Raw genomic sequence first — 17,276 nt, 5'->3', positions numbered from 1 at the left:
TTCATATCTTTGTGTAGTCAGGCTTATCAATGTTTTCATTTAGTATTTCCGTGTGTGGGCTCAGATATATGAAAATATATGAAAATGTTCACTTTTAGTGTCTTTATGTGTATGTTTTAACCTTTATGTTTTAATCTATGTGGATTTTGGGGGGGGGGCGTGTGCATAAGTGTGAGATAGATGTTCATAGATTTCCACATACTCAGTTCCACTAGCCAGGCTACCTACTTGATCCAAAGTATTCATGTATCTATATTTAAACTTTAGGTATCTGAAGGAAGTCCCCAAATATGAGAACTACAAATCTGACTATCCTTCACTTGATCTTTCTTTTATAGTAGACTCACAGCTTCTTTCTAAGCCTTTGCCAAAGGTATTCAGCTATTTTCTTTCTTATGTGTGAACAACATTTCCTGTTTTTTCTGATTAAGCCATTTTTTTCCCATTTTACTTTAAGTTGAGGTTTATCAATGAGGTTCACATGCTTAGTCAAATATCTCAAAGAGAATATGTGAGTGTATTTAGAGTAGATGGGCATAAGAAAGGGGCTGTTAAGCTTCTGTACTTGTAGTCATACATATTTTTAGACTGTTCCTGTTGTTCTCTGAGGTTTCACCCGTGCTTTATTATGTGATTATTGAATCTCTTCCTTTATCAATCCTTTATCAATCAGGCCCTTGTTAATCAAGTGGCAGCAACTGTTCAGAGTCGTTTTACCAAAAATCTGCCAAATGGTGAAGCTCTATGTGGTGTTTTTACAAGGGATTATCGTCATGATGCCCTAAACTGTCAGGTAGGATATATTAATTAATGCATTTATTATTAAATTACTTAATAGTACTAATATATGTTTCTTATACTAGAGATTCCACATCTGCACAAAGCCTTGTGGAAATATTTTTTTTGAATTTACAAGAGATGAATGACTTTACAGAAAATTTAATATTGTTATATTCCAAAGAGTGAGAACTAGCAGTCGTCTTTCTCTGAGGATGCTTAAATTTTGATTTCATCTTTCAGTTATTGTTTCCTGCATCATCTTGATTTATAAATGGATTCAAAATGATCTGAAGAATCCAATGTTATTAAAAATTCACAAACACTGATTTCTAACAAGAATTACTTTGTCTTGCTAATTAGGAAACTCTTACTGTTCTTGATGAGTAGGATACTCATCATAATTTCAAAAATGTTGTGTTATTGATAGAATACCTGACACTAAGTAAATCATAGATAGTTTTCCTCCTTAACGAATTCATAAATAAACAAGTAAGACTGAACAAAAAGTGAAAAGATGATCGTAGAACACAGCAGAGCAGGCATGAAGATATGCTACCCAGACTGTCTCTCAAGGACAGTTTTGCTGCCCAAATGTGGCGAGGGTGGTCAAGACAAATACTAGCTGTCAGTTCCTCCAGCTCTGCCTCCACAGTCTGTGTCCTGTGGCTGAGTTAGGCTAGAGTATGAACACCGGGACATTTTGGCCTGATGTGGACTATTTCTGACAACCAGTATTCACTCCAGAATTCTGAGCCAGGTTGGCCAGGGTTTCTTCAGGCTTGTTTTGAAGGTTAGCTCCTTCCTCAGCCCAATCCTGCTTCTCCCCATGTTTGAAAATAGAAATTCTTCAAACAAAACTATCTCAGGGTCTGATTTTGAGGAAATAAACCTGTGATGATTAACTCTGTTTGTATTGCTTTGAATGCTTATAGATAAGAATTTTAAACTTCAAACTGATATTTTGCCACTTTGATGCATAAGAATTATAGTTTCATAAGGTTCAACCTAATATATCACAATTTTAAAGAAACATTCTCAAAAGTAATACTATATCCTAGTTATTAGCAGGTACATTTAGGAGTTATAACTCTATATTCTTATAACAAAGTCTGCACATAGTAAGTACTCAAAATGTTTGTTTATGCAATGTTATTTTTAGGTACTTATTACAGTGCCTGCCTGCTTTGAAATTCTGCTGTTATCTCCTCATCGCCAAGCATGGGTGAAAAGGATCAGATATGTTATATTTGATGAGGTAGGTTTGGTATTATTTCTCTAGGTTGATTTCCTAGTGTGCATAGGTGTTATAATGAAGATATTTGGTGCTTCAAGACATCTGTCCCTTTGTGTAGAGTTCAGGTTTGGTGGTGGCGGGGGTGGGGGAGGTGCTGCCTTTTAAATGGTTTCCCCAGTGAATCATATGTCTTTTGGCTCTGTTTTCCTGTTGTGATTCAATAGGGGTTATTAGTATATGCTGCGGAACTCTATGTGGCAAAGATACCTGCTATTGGTGAATACTGTTTCAGGGGAGCACAATTAACCACCATGGCATAAGTTTTCCTGGACAGAGATTTCAAAATCCAAACTTTGATCTCTAAAGCAAAGAATTTTGGTCTCTAATAATAATGACAGTTATGTAAGTTATTTTATCAGTCATGGACCCAACAGGAAACAAATGGCACAGTAAAAACACAACAATTCAAGAAGAGAGTTTTCCAAAAATGTGTGTGAGGGAAACTATAAAGATTAATACAGTAACCTAGGCTGGTAACTTACCCCTGTGCTTTAAGGGGCAAGGCAAAGAAGCAGTTACTTAGACTCAGAAGGAGATTCTGATTGAGCTAGCCACACTGTGAGTGTTTATCTTAGTTGAGGGACATAGGTAGTTCAAGGTAACCATTAAGGAAAGGATCCAGTGGAACAAAGACCTCATGCTCATTCTCCTCCCTTCTTCTGATCCCTTGCCAAGGCTGTCCATTGGCCGAGTCCAGTGAAACCTGAGAATATTGGAGTTCTTTTAAAGCAATCTCTATAGGTCATTTTTTTTTGGCCACAGAGAGCAGGATGGAAAACAATGGAGATTTATAGGGGCAAATAGAAGATATTTACATTTTTATAATAGGAATTAATATCTTGTTTCATGTGTAAAGGAAGATACTGAAGAAATTTAATTAGAGACATGGCCTGATCGAATTTATCTTTTAGACCTATCATTCTGGCTAATGATATGAAGAATGCTGGGGGCATTAAAGGAAGCTAGGATAATAGTCAGGAGGATATTGTGGTAGTGCACTGAGATGTGATGATGACTTGGCTGGCAGTAGACATGCAGAGAAATGCATAGAATTGAAAGAAATTTCCAGAATAAGAGAAAGAGGAATTATTGATGGATTGGTTATGAGGATTAAAGAAAATTTGTGTAGGGGTGCGTGGGTAGCTCAGTTGGTTAAACGTTGAACTCTTGATTTCGGCTCTGGTCATGATCTCACGTTTCGTGGGATGGAGGCCCCTGTTGTACTCTGTGCTGATGGCACTAACAGTGTGGAGCCTGATTGGAATTCTCTCTCTCTGTCTCTCCCTCTCTTTCTCTCCTCCTCCCTACCTCTCTCTCTCTTTCTTTCTCCCTCTCTCTCAAAAGTAAGTAAATAAATATTTTTAAAAACCAAGAAAATACATGTCAAATTTTTCTATTATCTGGATTTGGGGATATTTATAAAAACTTTGTATGGGCAGTTAAAGGTAACAGGAAAGTGTGTATGATGATCCAAGCTCTTACGTCCTGTTTTAATTTGCTATTTTTAAGTAAGCTTTTCAAAGGAGAAATTTTTTGCTTTAATAGGTCCATTGTCTTGGTGGAGAAATTGGAGCAGAAGTCTGGGAGCATCTCCTTGTCATGATCCGATGTCCCTTTTTGGCTCTTTCAGCTACCATAAGTAACCCTGAACATCTTACTGAGTAGGCCTTATGTTCCAATTTATATAAATGCTTTGTATTTAAAATTTTATACTTTCTATATGGGTTCTGACGAGTTTCATAACATTCTGGTGAGTTTATTAACTTATCTCCGTCTATTTAAGGAACAGAACATCAATAGCACCTCCTAGCAGGTGCTGAGAAAGGCCACACTTAATAAAAGAAAATCAAGGAATGTCCCAGGCAGATCTGCAATTGAGTAGAAAATTTCTTTCATATCCCTAAAAAAGTTCACTTTAAGTGATAGATCTGTGTTCTTTGTGGAAAATGTGGAAAATGAGGCACAGAGAGTGTCAGTGATTCAACCAAGAACCACAGATAGCAGTAAGGAGGCTGGGATTCAGTCTCAGGTAGTATACCTCCAGGGCCTATTCCTTTAAGTACAATTTTTAAGGCATATGAAAATTTTAAAAATGTTTATTTATTATTGAGAAACAGAGAAAGATTATGAGCATGGGAGGGGCAGAGAGAAGGGGAGACCCAGAATCCAAAGCAGGCTCCAGGCTCTGAGCTGTCAGCACAGAGCCCGACGCGGGGCTCGAGCTCACAAACTGTGAGATCGTGACCTAAGCCGAAGTCTGACGCTTAACCGACTGAGCCACTCAGGCACCCCAGCATATGAGATTTTCTTTATTTAAAATATTTAATGTCACAAGAAGTACTACTATATTACTGCTTACATGGTACGTAAATTTATCTTTTAAGGTGGCTACAATCAGTAAAACGCTACTGGAAACAAGAAGACAATACAATGGGAAAAAATAGAAATGCTGGCTATTGTGCCAGTTCTCACAAATATCAGTTTCGAATGAAGGAATCATATAAAGTTAGACTTGGTATGTTTGGAATTTTTCTTTTGCTCTAAAATCAGTTCAGTCCTTATGTGTCCATTGATTTGGAAATTCTTGTTCTTCATTGTTAGTGCTCTATGGAGAGAGATACAATGATTTAGAGAAGCATATATGTTCAATAACACATGATGACATCTATTTTGATCATTTTCACCCATGTGCTGCACTAACAACAGATCATGTAAGTAATACTTTAGCCATATCTGTTATGAGTAATATAAATTACTTGTATATATATTATAATTGAAAAGCTGCCTACATGATTCTTACCAGAATTATAGACTACATACTTTATATCAGATATTTTACCTTAGTTTTCTTTTTTACTTTGTTTATTGTATATATTTGACACGTAGCATAAATTTAAGGTGTATAACATGTTATTTTGATGTACTTCTATATTGTAAAATAATTGTTATAACAATATTTAGCACCTCTATCACATTACATAATTATAGTACAATATTATTATCCATATTTATTATATTGTACATTAAATTTCTATGTCTTATTTACTCATTGCAAGTTTGTACCATTAAACAACACTGATCTTACCACCCACCCTACCGTACATCCCCCGATAACCGTCATTTTACCGTGTTTTTTACGAGTTTGACTTTTTCAGATTCCACATGTGATACCACGCAGTTACTTGTCTTTCTCTGACTTATCTCTGTATAACTTATAATGTGATCAAGGTGCATCATGTTGTTTCAAACAGCAGGATATCCTCCTTTCTCAGGGTTGAATAATATTTCTAACCTTAGTTTTTTTAAAAGTAACAAAAATAACTTTGTAGTCTTCAATGAACCCTCAGTGGTGTCTGGATTCACAACGCTTGAAAATGGTAAAAAATTTTAACCTGAAGTTTTTTGGTTAATTTTATTTATTCTTAGAGATTTTCTTTGTTCATTTTCCTTCTTCTCAACATGCATGTCTCTGCATCCACTTCTGTGACACTGACTCTTAGTGTACAACTATATGTGGACAGTTCCTAGTATATGTGAGAATCTGATCACTGAGTTAGGTTAAATAAGGAAAGGATGTTTTGCTCACATACCAATCACAACATGATTTTTTTGGTAGCAAATTAATAAAGTAGAGGTTTGGGGACATCATTTGGGGTATTGGGGTGTCTGTGGAGGAAGATTTCTTAATTTTCCTTTCATAATTCTCTTCCTTTCTCATTCTATTCTTAGGAATGGCCCCATTCAAGCTTAATTGCCTCTCAGAGTGATAATTAGTAGTTTGTCTTCCTTCCAAAATCTGTCTTCCTTCCAAAATCCAAGTTGTCAGTTAAGCCTCCTAAAACATAATTATGATCTTGCCAAGCTTTAATGAGTGTCCTTTGGAAGTTACTGAATGCACAGCTCTTTAGCTTGGCTTCCTATGGCTTCTCTGACCTCACCCCAAAATCTGATGTATCTTACCTGGAGGTAAGATTTATATTTTACCTCATAATTTATATTGTTCCTGGAGTGTTTCACTCTAGATGCTAAATGCCAGTTGTCCAGATCCTGTTCATCTTTTATGACTCTTCTAATGTGAAACATCTTCAGAGTCCTTCTGTGACCTCCTTAGCTGGATGTAATCTTCTACTTCTATAGCATCTTGTCTGTATTTCTTGTATGACAGCAGTCATGATCAGCTTACTGCTAAAGTTACTTCTATACATGTCTCCTTTATCTTACTAGAATAACTCCTTGAAGACAAATTTTGTGTCCTTATGAGTTCCTAACAAACTGTATATAAAAGGTGCTTAATAAATGTATGGTACATAAAGACAGCCAACCTAAATTGAGCATTGAATTTGTGTTCTAATAATTGTCCATATTTTGTGTCTTGGAAACATCACAATAGTTTTAGGATGGATGTCTTGTTAATATTCCCACTTACAAATGAGGAAGGTGAGGCATAGATAATTCAGCTAACTCATTCTTGCACCATGAATAAGTGTTGGGGGCAGGTTGCAATCAAGATAGAGTACAGAGTTTGCCCTGTCATCACAGTATTCTGAGTAATCTGTTGAATAAATCCTTGAATGAGTGAATGCATGAGACTCACTATAGCTTTTGGGCAATATTGCAATGGCTTCTAAAAGCAACTGAATGAATCCTAATCCTGGTAATTTTCTTATAAATTTTATTACAAAAGTTTCTCTTTTGTGTGGCAATGGCCCAATCCAAACTCTAAATAAAACTGAACTATGGACAAAACTCCTGTGACTTAACTCACACCCCAGACTTAGAATATGGATGATAACCCACACATAAATAATAGACTTCTTTTTCTGTCTCTGCCTCTCTCTCCTTTTCTCTTTCTCTCTGTCTCCTTTTTTCTTTCCCTGTCATCACTTGGCATTTTTATAACAGCATAGTATTTAAAAAATTATTTATTTTGTGCAGGATGGTTCAAGGCAGGTTATATTTAAGTAGCAATGAGCACAGTGATTTGGAGTACCTAGCAAGAATGGCATTTTGGTCCAAGTGCCTTTCCTCTATTCTCAGTAGCTATTAATGGAGTAACTGGAAAGCAACAGAACTGCTACAGTGTGCTCTGACCCTGTGTGACTTCTGCAAAGGTCATGCTGTTGTATGAGTCTTCTTGACTTCGGGACTTTTGTAGCAGTCGTGGAGGATGTACTCAAAGGCCCGAGCATTATTAAATGTGTGTTGACAGCTGTGTGTGCAGCATATGTTTTATAGTATGTTTCCTTAAAGGAGCATCAGTGAAAAACAGGTAGATTTTTCCAAACAAGTAAAGAATTCCTGATCTTGTATAGTAAACTTCAGATTAATATGAAAGAACTGAGTGGTGAGAAAAAGCATAATAAATTGCGGCAACATAAAGAGAAGAGCCATCCACCTTGATTGTTGCCCCTACAGCTCTATCATAGAAATCATTTCAGAAGGGAAGGGGTGGAACAGGATGAGTAAACTGGCCTTAATCCAACTGAGGTGAAGGATTGCCCTTCCATCCATGTGAGGCTTATTTCTGGCAAAAAGCAGAGCTTGGCCTTTGCCACCAATTACCATGTCACACAGGAACAGCTGCTCACTCCTGGAGAGCTGTCAGCCCCAGGAAGTCCTTGAAAGAACTGTTGCCTCTTTTTGCTCAGTACAGATCAATGCCTACCATCAACTGTGGCGTTAGGGACAATGTAGTTTGCAAAAATAACATCATGGTATAATACTGTTGTATTTACAAGGGAAGGATGGGACAAATCTGTGACCCTTTAGTTTTCTTCCTTCTGTGTCTAGGCTGGCTCAGGTTTTGCCAGTTCTTTCACTGTGTAGTGGAGAAAAATTGAATTGAATTCCCAGCTTCTAGCCACAGAGTTATTAAACTAGTTTTAAAAAATTAAGACTTATAAGTTGGTCATTGACAGTTGAGGCATCAACCACGTGCCAAGTATTTCACTAGACCTATTACGTAATCTAACTTAATTCTTTTATTTTTTTTTTAACGTTTATTTATTTTTGAGACAGAGAGAGACAGAGCATGAACGGGGGAGGGTCAGAGAGAGGGAGACACAGAATCTGAAACAGGCTCCGGGCTCTGAGCTGTCAGCACAGAGCCCGACGCGGGGCTCGAACTCACGGGCCGTGAGATCATGACCTGAGCCGAAGTCGGCCGCTTAACCCACTGAGCCACCCAGGCGCCCCGAACTTAATTCTTACAACAAATCTATGGCATAGGCAGAATTATTGTCCATTTTGGAAATGAAGAAAGCCACGCTCTGTACAAAGGTTAAATAAGAGACTTAAGAAATCATAAACATTCTAGTGACAGAAATAAGATTTATATCTTAAAAATTGTGACACATTTTGAATTTATTTTACATATATGTATTTTAGTAGGCAAAAAGTTGCCATTTTCAAGTAGTATTTTTTTTAAGTTTATTTATTTTGAGACAGAGAGAGAGAGAGAGAGAGAGAGCAGGAAAGGAGCAGAGAGAAAGGGGGGGAGAGAGAATCCCAAGCAGGCTTTGTGCTGTCAGCATAGAGCCTGACACAGGGCTCGATCCCATAAACCAAACGGTGAGATCATGCCTGAGCTAAAATCAAAAGTCCAATGCTTAAACCAAATGAGCCATTCAGGTGCCCCACCACCTTCAAGTAGTGTTAATAAAAGAACAAAATGCTAACATTCCAAAATAACATATTCAGTTATTATGTTGACATAATGCAGTCATTACTATCTAGCTAGCTTTTAATAGTCCAACTGAGAGATGCTAAATGATAATTCCGTAGAATGATTTGCATCCTACAGTTTTTTCACAAGCTTAATTCAAGACTAATTGATTTTTTTTTTTTTTTTTTTTTTTTTAATTTTTTTTTTCAACGTTTTTTATTTATTTTTGGGACAGAGAGAGACAGAGCATGAACGGGGGAGGGGCAGAGAGAGAGGGAGACACAGAATCGGAAACAGGCTCCAGGCTCCGAGCCATCAGCCCAGAGCCCGACGCGGGGCTCGAACTCACGGACCGCGAGATCGTGACCTGGCTGAAGTCGGACGCTTAACCGACTACGCCACCCAGGCGCCCCTAGACTAATTGATTTTTTAACAAATATATTTGACATGTACCATTGTGAAAGCTTAAGGTGTACAACATGCTGATTGGACACATTTATATGTTGCAATATGATTGCCCTTGTAGCTTTAGCTAACACCCCTGTCAGGTCACATAATTAAGATTTTATTTTGTGGTGGCAGTAATTAAGATCTAGTCTCTTAGCATGTTTCATGTTTATAATACAGTATTGTTATCTATAATGACTACTGTGCATTAGATCTTCAGGACTTACGTATCTACTAGTTTTAAAAGTTTAAAAATCATGCCGATATGTGTATCTTATTTGATTTTACCACTCTATCAGGCAGAAGTACAGATATTTTAATTCCTATATTATGGATGAAGAACTAAACTGGCCTTTTTAAGTAGAATTGAAACTAAATCTTCTAATTCAAACTCTACTGTACTTTCCATTCTACCAGTTGTTGTTGTTGTTGTTGTTGTTGTTGTTTTCCAAATGTGTGTGTTTGGCATGGCTTTATTGCCCAGAATTTCCAAACCTAGCTTTTAAAACTTAACAGCTACTTACTAAAACAAATGCCCTATCGTCACATAAGTTTGGAGAAATCTGTATATGATTGTCCCTTCTTTGAGATTTGACATTTCCAATGGCAAACCTTCTAGAAGCCTATTTAATAGAACACCCGTGAAAAGACACTCCCCTTTCTTTTAAAGAATACCTACTGGCATTTCAGGGATCATGGTTTGACAGGCAATTTTGTTACCAATAGTGGCTGACACCAGCAGAAAATACTACAATGCAAGCTTTTTCAGAAACAGGAATTTTTGATTTATGCTTTAAAATACTTGTGGAAAAATTAATGCCCTGCATTATCCAAAAGGCTTAAAGCAGAACCAAGGGACTGAGCTGGGGAAGAAGCTTTCTTGACTGTCCTGAAGGTGATCTGAAAGTCTTCGTGTTAAAGTTAACCAAGTTCTTATCTTAGAACTTAAGCAAGTAAGACTTGTCCCCTTTAGCCTGGGTTGGTACTCTAAAGCAAAGAATCATGTTACTAATTGAATCAATTTCAACCTGCAGGGTACAGGTTGTGTTTTCTTGTCTAAACAGTCCACCAATTTTTTAGCTTCCCACTATTCTTGATTCGAAATGTGGAAGCATCTATAGAGAATTAGCCCAATTAAAAGGTTTGGGAAACAATAAACCCACTTTTTGAAGTTTTTTTTTTTTTTCCCCAATTTTGCTAAATCAAGCACACTCTTGGTTAGTATTTTGTTTGCATGTAGCACTGACCATCATTTGAACTTTTTGGTTTAGTGCTGTTTTGAAAGTCTTTGCGTTCATGATAGTGACTCTGAGGCTGCTGACTGAAAAAAAGAGGAAGAACTGAACTAAAACAAAAGTATTTATTTGGGTCTTAGAATTGCAAACTGGGAAGCACAGATTTGGGTAGCAACCCAAATTTTGTCCCATTGAAAAGTAAATGCCAGAGGTCTTTATTAGCAAGGCCTGGTGTTGCAGGATTTTTTGCTTCAACTCCCCAGGTTCCTTGTCTTGTGGCTTCGAAGAATGAAGAGGTGGACACAAAATGAGCTGCAGGCAAAAGTTTATTAGAGTGTAAGATCAGAAAGGAGGAGTAGTAGGAAAGCTCTCTACAGAGAGGCGACATTTAAAAGTGAATGCCTGAGAACTATAGGCTAGAGTCCTTGTTTTATAGGGTTCGGGTCGGCCCTCCCTTCCCTTCCCCCTAGTTCCTTCTCAGGTCCTACCCTCATTGGCTTGATAAGTCTAGGTGCTGGCTTGTCCCTTCGTGATTGGCTCATTTCCATTGTATGAGGGGTGGTCTATGGCCATGTCATTCCTTTTGGGTTTTGCATTTTATGGTTTACTACTTATTTTTAGTTAGGTCTTTTGTCAAATTCCTGAGGGAAACCTGAGGGGGAGTGGGTGGTGTTTATTACATTCTTAAGAGGACACTTACCCCGAGGGGGGTTTGCTGTGGTCAGACTCTCCTAGTATTGTTCCAAAATATGTGTCTTTTCCTACGCTGGTACCTCAGGTCCTAATCATTCCCTCTCTGCCTATTTTATCCTATCTTTCCCTATCAGGAAACTTACACAAGTTGTTTTCCAAAATTATGATTGGAAGATGTGATGACATTTTATAATTTATTGGTTTTCTGAGTACATTACGTCAGTTACTAGGAAAATATCTTTTTCAGAGTGTCTAGTTTTTATCAAGAATGCACATGCAACAGTCCTGTTTTCAGTCCTATTCCTTTGCCCAGTTCAATAGTCCGTTGTAGTTACTGTTTCAAAAACAGAATAAAGTTTTAGTTCCAAAATAGGGTCTCTCATGTTCGGAGGTTTTACCCAGGTTCATGAGGCAAAGGACAGAACATAAGATAAAATAAAAGAATATTAAAATTGTTAATTTTATTTTAAATGTAGATTGAAAAGTATGGATTTCCTTCTGACCTTACTCTTTCCCCTCGAGAAACCATCCAGCTTTATGATACCATGTTTCAATTCTGGGAAAGCTGGCCCAGGGCCCAAGTAAGTAATAATTACACAATTAATCTGAATTAATTTTATTATAGTGGATGGTAACATTGCTGTTCATAAAGACAAATTCTCACCCTTTCTGATCATGTGCATCTAATCTTTTAAAATCATACATACACTCTCCAAAATACAACTGCCCCTTCTCAGACATTCTTCTTCCTAATATTGTGTGTGTTACTTTAACAGGGGTGCAATGCCATTGAATTCTTGAAAATATTTCTTCTTTCAATTTCTGGGATGCTACAGTATCTTAGTCTCCTTTTACATCTTGGATTCATATTCCTTCATCTTCTTTCATTGTGCTCCCCTTCTCTCTTTATGCCCTAATTGCTGTCTGTTTTCATCTTCTACTTGGTTTTGCTCTGCATTCTTTCCTTTGAAGAGTTCAACTGTCCTATTAGGTTTATGTACTGGAAACTTTGGGGGGATAAAGAGACATTTAATAGTTTATACTCTCAAGAAGCTTGTAATTCTTTTAGTGAAATGTATAATTGAGAAACATCTTTGGATTTTCTTGCATGATTTTATTTAACTTTGTGGCATTTCTTTTCAAGGAGTTAGATCCAGAGAAATCCATTCATTGTAAGAATAAAATAGTCATTAAAAAGTTGGATGCTAGAAAATACGAAGAGAGCTTAAAGGCAGAATTAACAAGTTGGATTAAAAATGGCCATGCTGAGGAGGTAATTTTCACATGTTTTTTGGCAAAACAATATGTTCCTTGTTTTCTTGAGTTACCTTGGTGTCATTATTACCACTACTATTATTGTTATTATTTTAGTCTTCAATTTTCATTTTAGGAATGAAAAAATTTAGGAATGAAAAAATTCATTTTTGAATTTCATTCAAAATTTCATTTTAGGATTGTAAGTTGGAAGTCTAGTGATTCGGAGATAGAATAGAAAGAGGAAAAGGAAATTGGTCTTTGTTTAATACTTGGTGCTTTCTAAAACATGTACCAGAAGCCAGGAATTCTTGTTTGGTGTTATAATAGATAAGAACAGAGGGGTCATTATCCACAGAGTCAGTGTTCTTGATGACAGCAGAGAGATTGAAATCACAGTAACAGTAAATGAGAAGATTCTTTACTCCTCTATCTTCTGCTGTTTTGGGATTTTTTTTTTTTTTTTAAGTTCATTTATTTTGAGAGAGAGAGAGAGAGAGAGGGAGGAGCAGAGAGACAGGACGAGAATACCAAGCAGGCTCCATGCTGTCAGCACAAAGCCTGATGGGTGGCTTGATCTCACAAACTGTGAGATCATGACCTGAGCCAGAATCAAGAGTTGGATGCTTAACTGACTGAACCACCCAGGCATTCCAGTTGTAATTTTTTTCTTTCATGATTTTTATTTCAACTTGTAGGAACTATTTGTATATTAAAACCTTAAGTTGGGATCATGTAAGTTTTACATATTTATATTAAGTAAGTTGATGATGGTTTTTATATTTTGAAGTTTGTCTTATTGTCACACATTGTGGTTTTTGATTTTTGGGGAGTGACATATATTAGACTTTTCCCATGTGAGTTTTTTACATTATGTTTTGAGTTAGATCATCTCCCATTCAGAAACATAATTAACTTCCATTTCCTTCCATTTATTTTGTCATTTAAAAACATTCAGAATGTATTTGAAAGTGATTTTTATACATGACATGGAGAGAAACTGATTTACCCTACCTTCAGCCACAGTATAACCAGCAGCATTTACTCAACAACCTCTTTCTGACTGATTTGTGTCGACTTAAATAATTGCATGTTAAATTGCATATATGTGTGCGTGTATATATACATATATATTCCTCTTTTTGTCGTTGTTCTTTTAGTGCATTGATTTACGTACTTCTTTGATGGTTTCTTTACAAAATTTTATATTTTTATACTTACTTTGGTATTATATTTTATTTTAAAAAGCTCAGAAACATAGATTAGATGACCATGAAAATATTTTAGCCAAAAGTAGCAATTCCTTTTTTTATTATGCAGCATTTAAAACTAATAAAATTTTTTATTCATTGCTACAGGCCAAAATGGTTCTGAGGAATCTTAGTCCTGATTCAGTATTTAGTTCAGGAAACACAGTAAAAATGTTTCCACTGCTCGTTGAGAAGCTAAGGAAAATGGAAAAGTTACCGGCATTATTTTTTTTGTAAGTCATCTAATTTAATTTTATTTTTTATAATTTGTATCAGGCTTATTCTTTTAAGGTGAGGAAAGTTACAAAACCCACTGTTGTAATAAGCTGTTCATTACTCTTTTTGGTGCTCATTTGTTAACAGAATGCACATTTAGCATCTTTCTAGTTCAGTTCTTGAAAAAATTTTTTTACTTGTGTTATTACAAATTGCCATCTTTAAATAGTTTTCTACTCCTTTTTTTGTTATATTTTTATTGTAAACTATTATATTTTTATTTCAGTCTTATACATCTCCAGTAAATAATGAGGTTCTTTGCAAAATAAATTGAATGTTTATGTACACAAGTATCCCATATAAAATTAAAGTATCCTTACTATATGTTAGCATCTTTATTAATGGGGTATTTTATTGTTTTTAATTTATGGTTATGGGAACTGTAACTTTGAGACACTGCTATCTTGCTAAATTTTATGTGCTGTAGCATGAAATAGCTTAAAATTGAATGTAATCATCCAGTTTTGGTGAAGTATAAATTATATGAAAATATATTTATTAATTGGATATTAACTTGGATCACACAGTTTGGGATCAGAAAAAATGCTTTATTTACTTTAGATAATTTCAGACTATTTTAAGCCATGGAAGCTTTAAAGAAGCCATAGATATAAATAAATAAATAAATAAATAAATAAATAAATAATAAGGCAACATAATCTCGCTTAAGTGGCAAAGTTTAATGAAATTGTTTACACCTAAATAGACATAGTAATTAATCATTACTGGTGATATATATTTAAAATAATAATGATAATTAAATGTATTGTTGTGTTTGGAACTTTTGGAGATTACAGTACAGTGGTTCCTTTGACCTTTGTTATTGGGACAAGGAAAATAAATTTTCAAACTACTAAGAAGTTACACAGTTCACCTACTTTACTTTAGAGTGTGGCTATAGATTTCAGTTAGAAACAAACACAATTCTGTGCATCTGGGATATTTCTGGGAGCCTAACTGTAAAATAGAAATCCAAAAATAACTATATTTATTGTTCATGTACACATACAGGCTTAAAATATTTAAAAAGTAAAATATTTTCACCTAATGTGTGAAGGGAGTCAAGACTTACTTCCACATATAAAATAAATAAATCATGGAGATGTAATGTACAGCATAGCTACTATATTAAGAATATTGTACTGCATATATGAAGGTTGCTAAGAGATTAGTTGTTAAAAGTTCTCATCACAAGTGAACAAATTCTGTAACTATGTATGGTAACAGATATTAACTAGAATTATTGCAATCATTTCATAATATATGCAAATATTGAATCATTTTGTTGCCCATCTGAAACTAATATAATCTTGTATATTAATTGTACCACAATTAAAAAAAACAAAGGGCAGTGTATAATAGAATATATAGTGTTTTATGCACCTGTAAAAGCTTCTTTGGAACCTATACCTAGGAGCACAATCACCATATTTTGTAGTGTGGACAAACTAATGGGGTAAGTTGACTTACCCCTAATGTGGTTTCTTAGCTTATGTCCCATCAGTAGTTCATGAGGTTCTATTGTGACCTATTGTCACAAGCTTGTGGGATCGGTTTTTCTAATTGTTGTCATTCTGATTGTGTAAAATCATGTCTTGCTACTGTTGTAATTTGCATTACTCTGATCGGGATTGACTTTGAGCATTTCTTTCAAGTAAGTAGTCTTTCAAGTTTTTGCTCATGTGCTATTCAAGTAATTTTTCTTTTGGGTTTTGTAGCTTTTTTTTTTTTTACTATTTTCAGGAATTCTAAAAGGCGAAAGATTTATACGATCTGAAGAGAAACCAGAGTATTATTTTCAGGAATTCTAATTAATTAATTGTCAGTTACTAATTTGGCAGTTATCTTCTCTGAGTCTAGCACCTGTCCATTAACTTTGCCTATGCTATTTTTTGTTAAATAATTCTGTTTAATTTTGATTCATTAAAATCCATCAATGTTTAAAAAAAAAGGAACATATTTCACAAAAATATCACGGATTTAATTTTGCTTGAGGAATTGAATCTTGGCATGTCTATGGAATTTTGGGCTCTTTAGAAAATGTACTATGAAAATCCTTGGTCTTATGCAGTTTAATTTACTCATAAGTAACTCCAGATCATCAACAAATCAGGATACTTTAGGGCTCAATCTGTGCATCTGAGAGCTTTTCAAATAATAGTTGTACCTGTCAACGTCTCCAGTCTGGTCTCTAGAAAAAAAAAAGTGTGAAGCATGTTTAATGTTAATGACAGTATCAGTGTGCTTAAAAACATGCATTTCACAGTCAGGCTCAAGTCTGGATCCTACCTCTGTTGTCAATTAGTATGGCACTTTGAAACAGCTACCTGATGACTTTCAAACTTAGTTTCCTCATTTGCAAAATAAGGTGAGAAAAATAGTAATGCATAGGGTTGGGGTGAGAATTAAATACAAATAAATTATGAAAGTCCTAAGTGTAGCACTACACAGTATTATTGGCTGAAGTCCAGTCATGAGCACATTCATTTCAAATAGGTTATCAGAGAGATTTGAGAGGAAAAAATTATTTCCAAGTGATTTAGATTTTTAACCATGAAGTACTGTGATGAAAATGATGTCATTTCATACAGATGTTCACCTAGATCATGTAAGTTGCATTAATATAAAAGAGAAACAACATGATTGCATAATTAAGAACATGGACTTGGAGGCCAGACTCAGCCACATACAAATGTGGAGTCTTGGGCAGATCACTTATGTGTCCATTTTTTCAGTAGTGAAACCGGGATAGTAACAGTGCTTTCCTCATAGGATCATTGTGAATACAAAATGAGTAAATATATATAAGACAGTTAGAGTAGTGTCTGAAAATAGCAGGTCTAAGTGTTTACTAACTTTATTGTTTCATTGTCTACTGTACAAAATTTCCTGCCATGTGGTATAGACTGCCTTTTTTTTAAATCTTTACTTCACCAGTATGTCAATTTATTTACTTTTCAATAGCTAACAAGATTTTCTCTTCATGCTAGCTCTTTAAAGACTTTACAAAAACTCTTTGCCTCACATTTAGAAAGCTTTATTGATTAGAGCCAACTTACGATTTGCTGTAAGAAGCTGTGGTTAGTATAGTAATGATGGCTATTGGCTACTGCCAGCCGCAGCATTTTGCCAATAAAATATTGAGAGGAGATTAAAACTTCCATGGACATTTCAGTCTTCTTATCAAAGGTCCTAACTTCCTGACTCAGGGAAATGCATGTGATGTAAAGATAAGGAATTTTTTTTTTTTTTAATTTTACTTCCCCTAGAAGCATATTACTCTTCACATACCATGTGAATTTGGTCTTTTACCTATTTTCCTAGTTAATATATCAGGTCTGAAAGGGCCAAATCGTTACAACCTGCACTAGGTTACTAGTTTA

General features: G+C 35.4%; 1 protein-coding gene across 6 annotated transcripts in view; it reads left to right on the top strand.

The window, feature by feature from the left end:
* Positions 1-17,276, top strand: part of DDX60 (DExD/H-box helicase 60) — a 106,925-nt gene that overhangs the window by 42,368 nt on the left and 47,281 nt on the right. For all 6 annotated transcript variants that reach the window (XR_013555104.2, XR_013555105.2, XM_078445627.2 and 3 more), the window contains 8 exons: positions 674-793; positions 1,940-2,035; positions 3,620-3,735; positions 4,459-4,589; positions 4,676-4,785; positions 11,590-11,694; positions 12,258-12,386; positions 13,726-13,850. Coding sequence is in view for 4 of the 6 variants with exons in the window: in XM_078445627.2 (XP_078301753.1) it covers positions 674-793; positions 1,940-2,035; positions 3,620-3,735; positions 4,459-4,589; positions 4,676-4,785; positions 11,590-11,694; positions 12,258-12,386; positions 13,726-13,850 (932 nt within the window). In the remaining 2 variants the exon portion in view is untranslated. The remainder of the gene's footprint in view (positions 1-673; positions 794-1,939; positions 2,036-3,619; positions 3,736-4,458; positions 4,590-4,675; positions 4,786-11,589; positions 11,695-12,257; positions 12,387-13,725; positions 13,851-17,276) is intronic.

Source organism: Panthera onca, chromosome B1 (genome assembly GCF_046562875.1).
Source record: "Panthera onca isolate mPanOnc1 chromosome B1, mPanOnc1 haplotype 2, whole genome shotgun sequence".
Lineage (NCBI taxonomy): Eukaryota > Metazoa > Chordata > Mammalia > Carnivora > Felidae > Panthera > Panthera onca.
The sequence above is the reverse complement of the archived record's forward strand: the minus strand, read 5'-3'. Positions and strand labels throughout refer to the sequence as shown.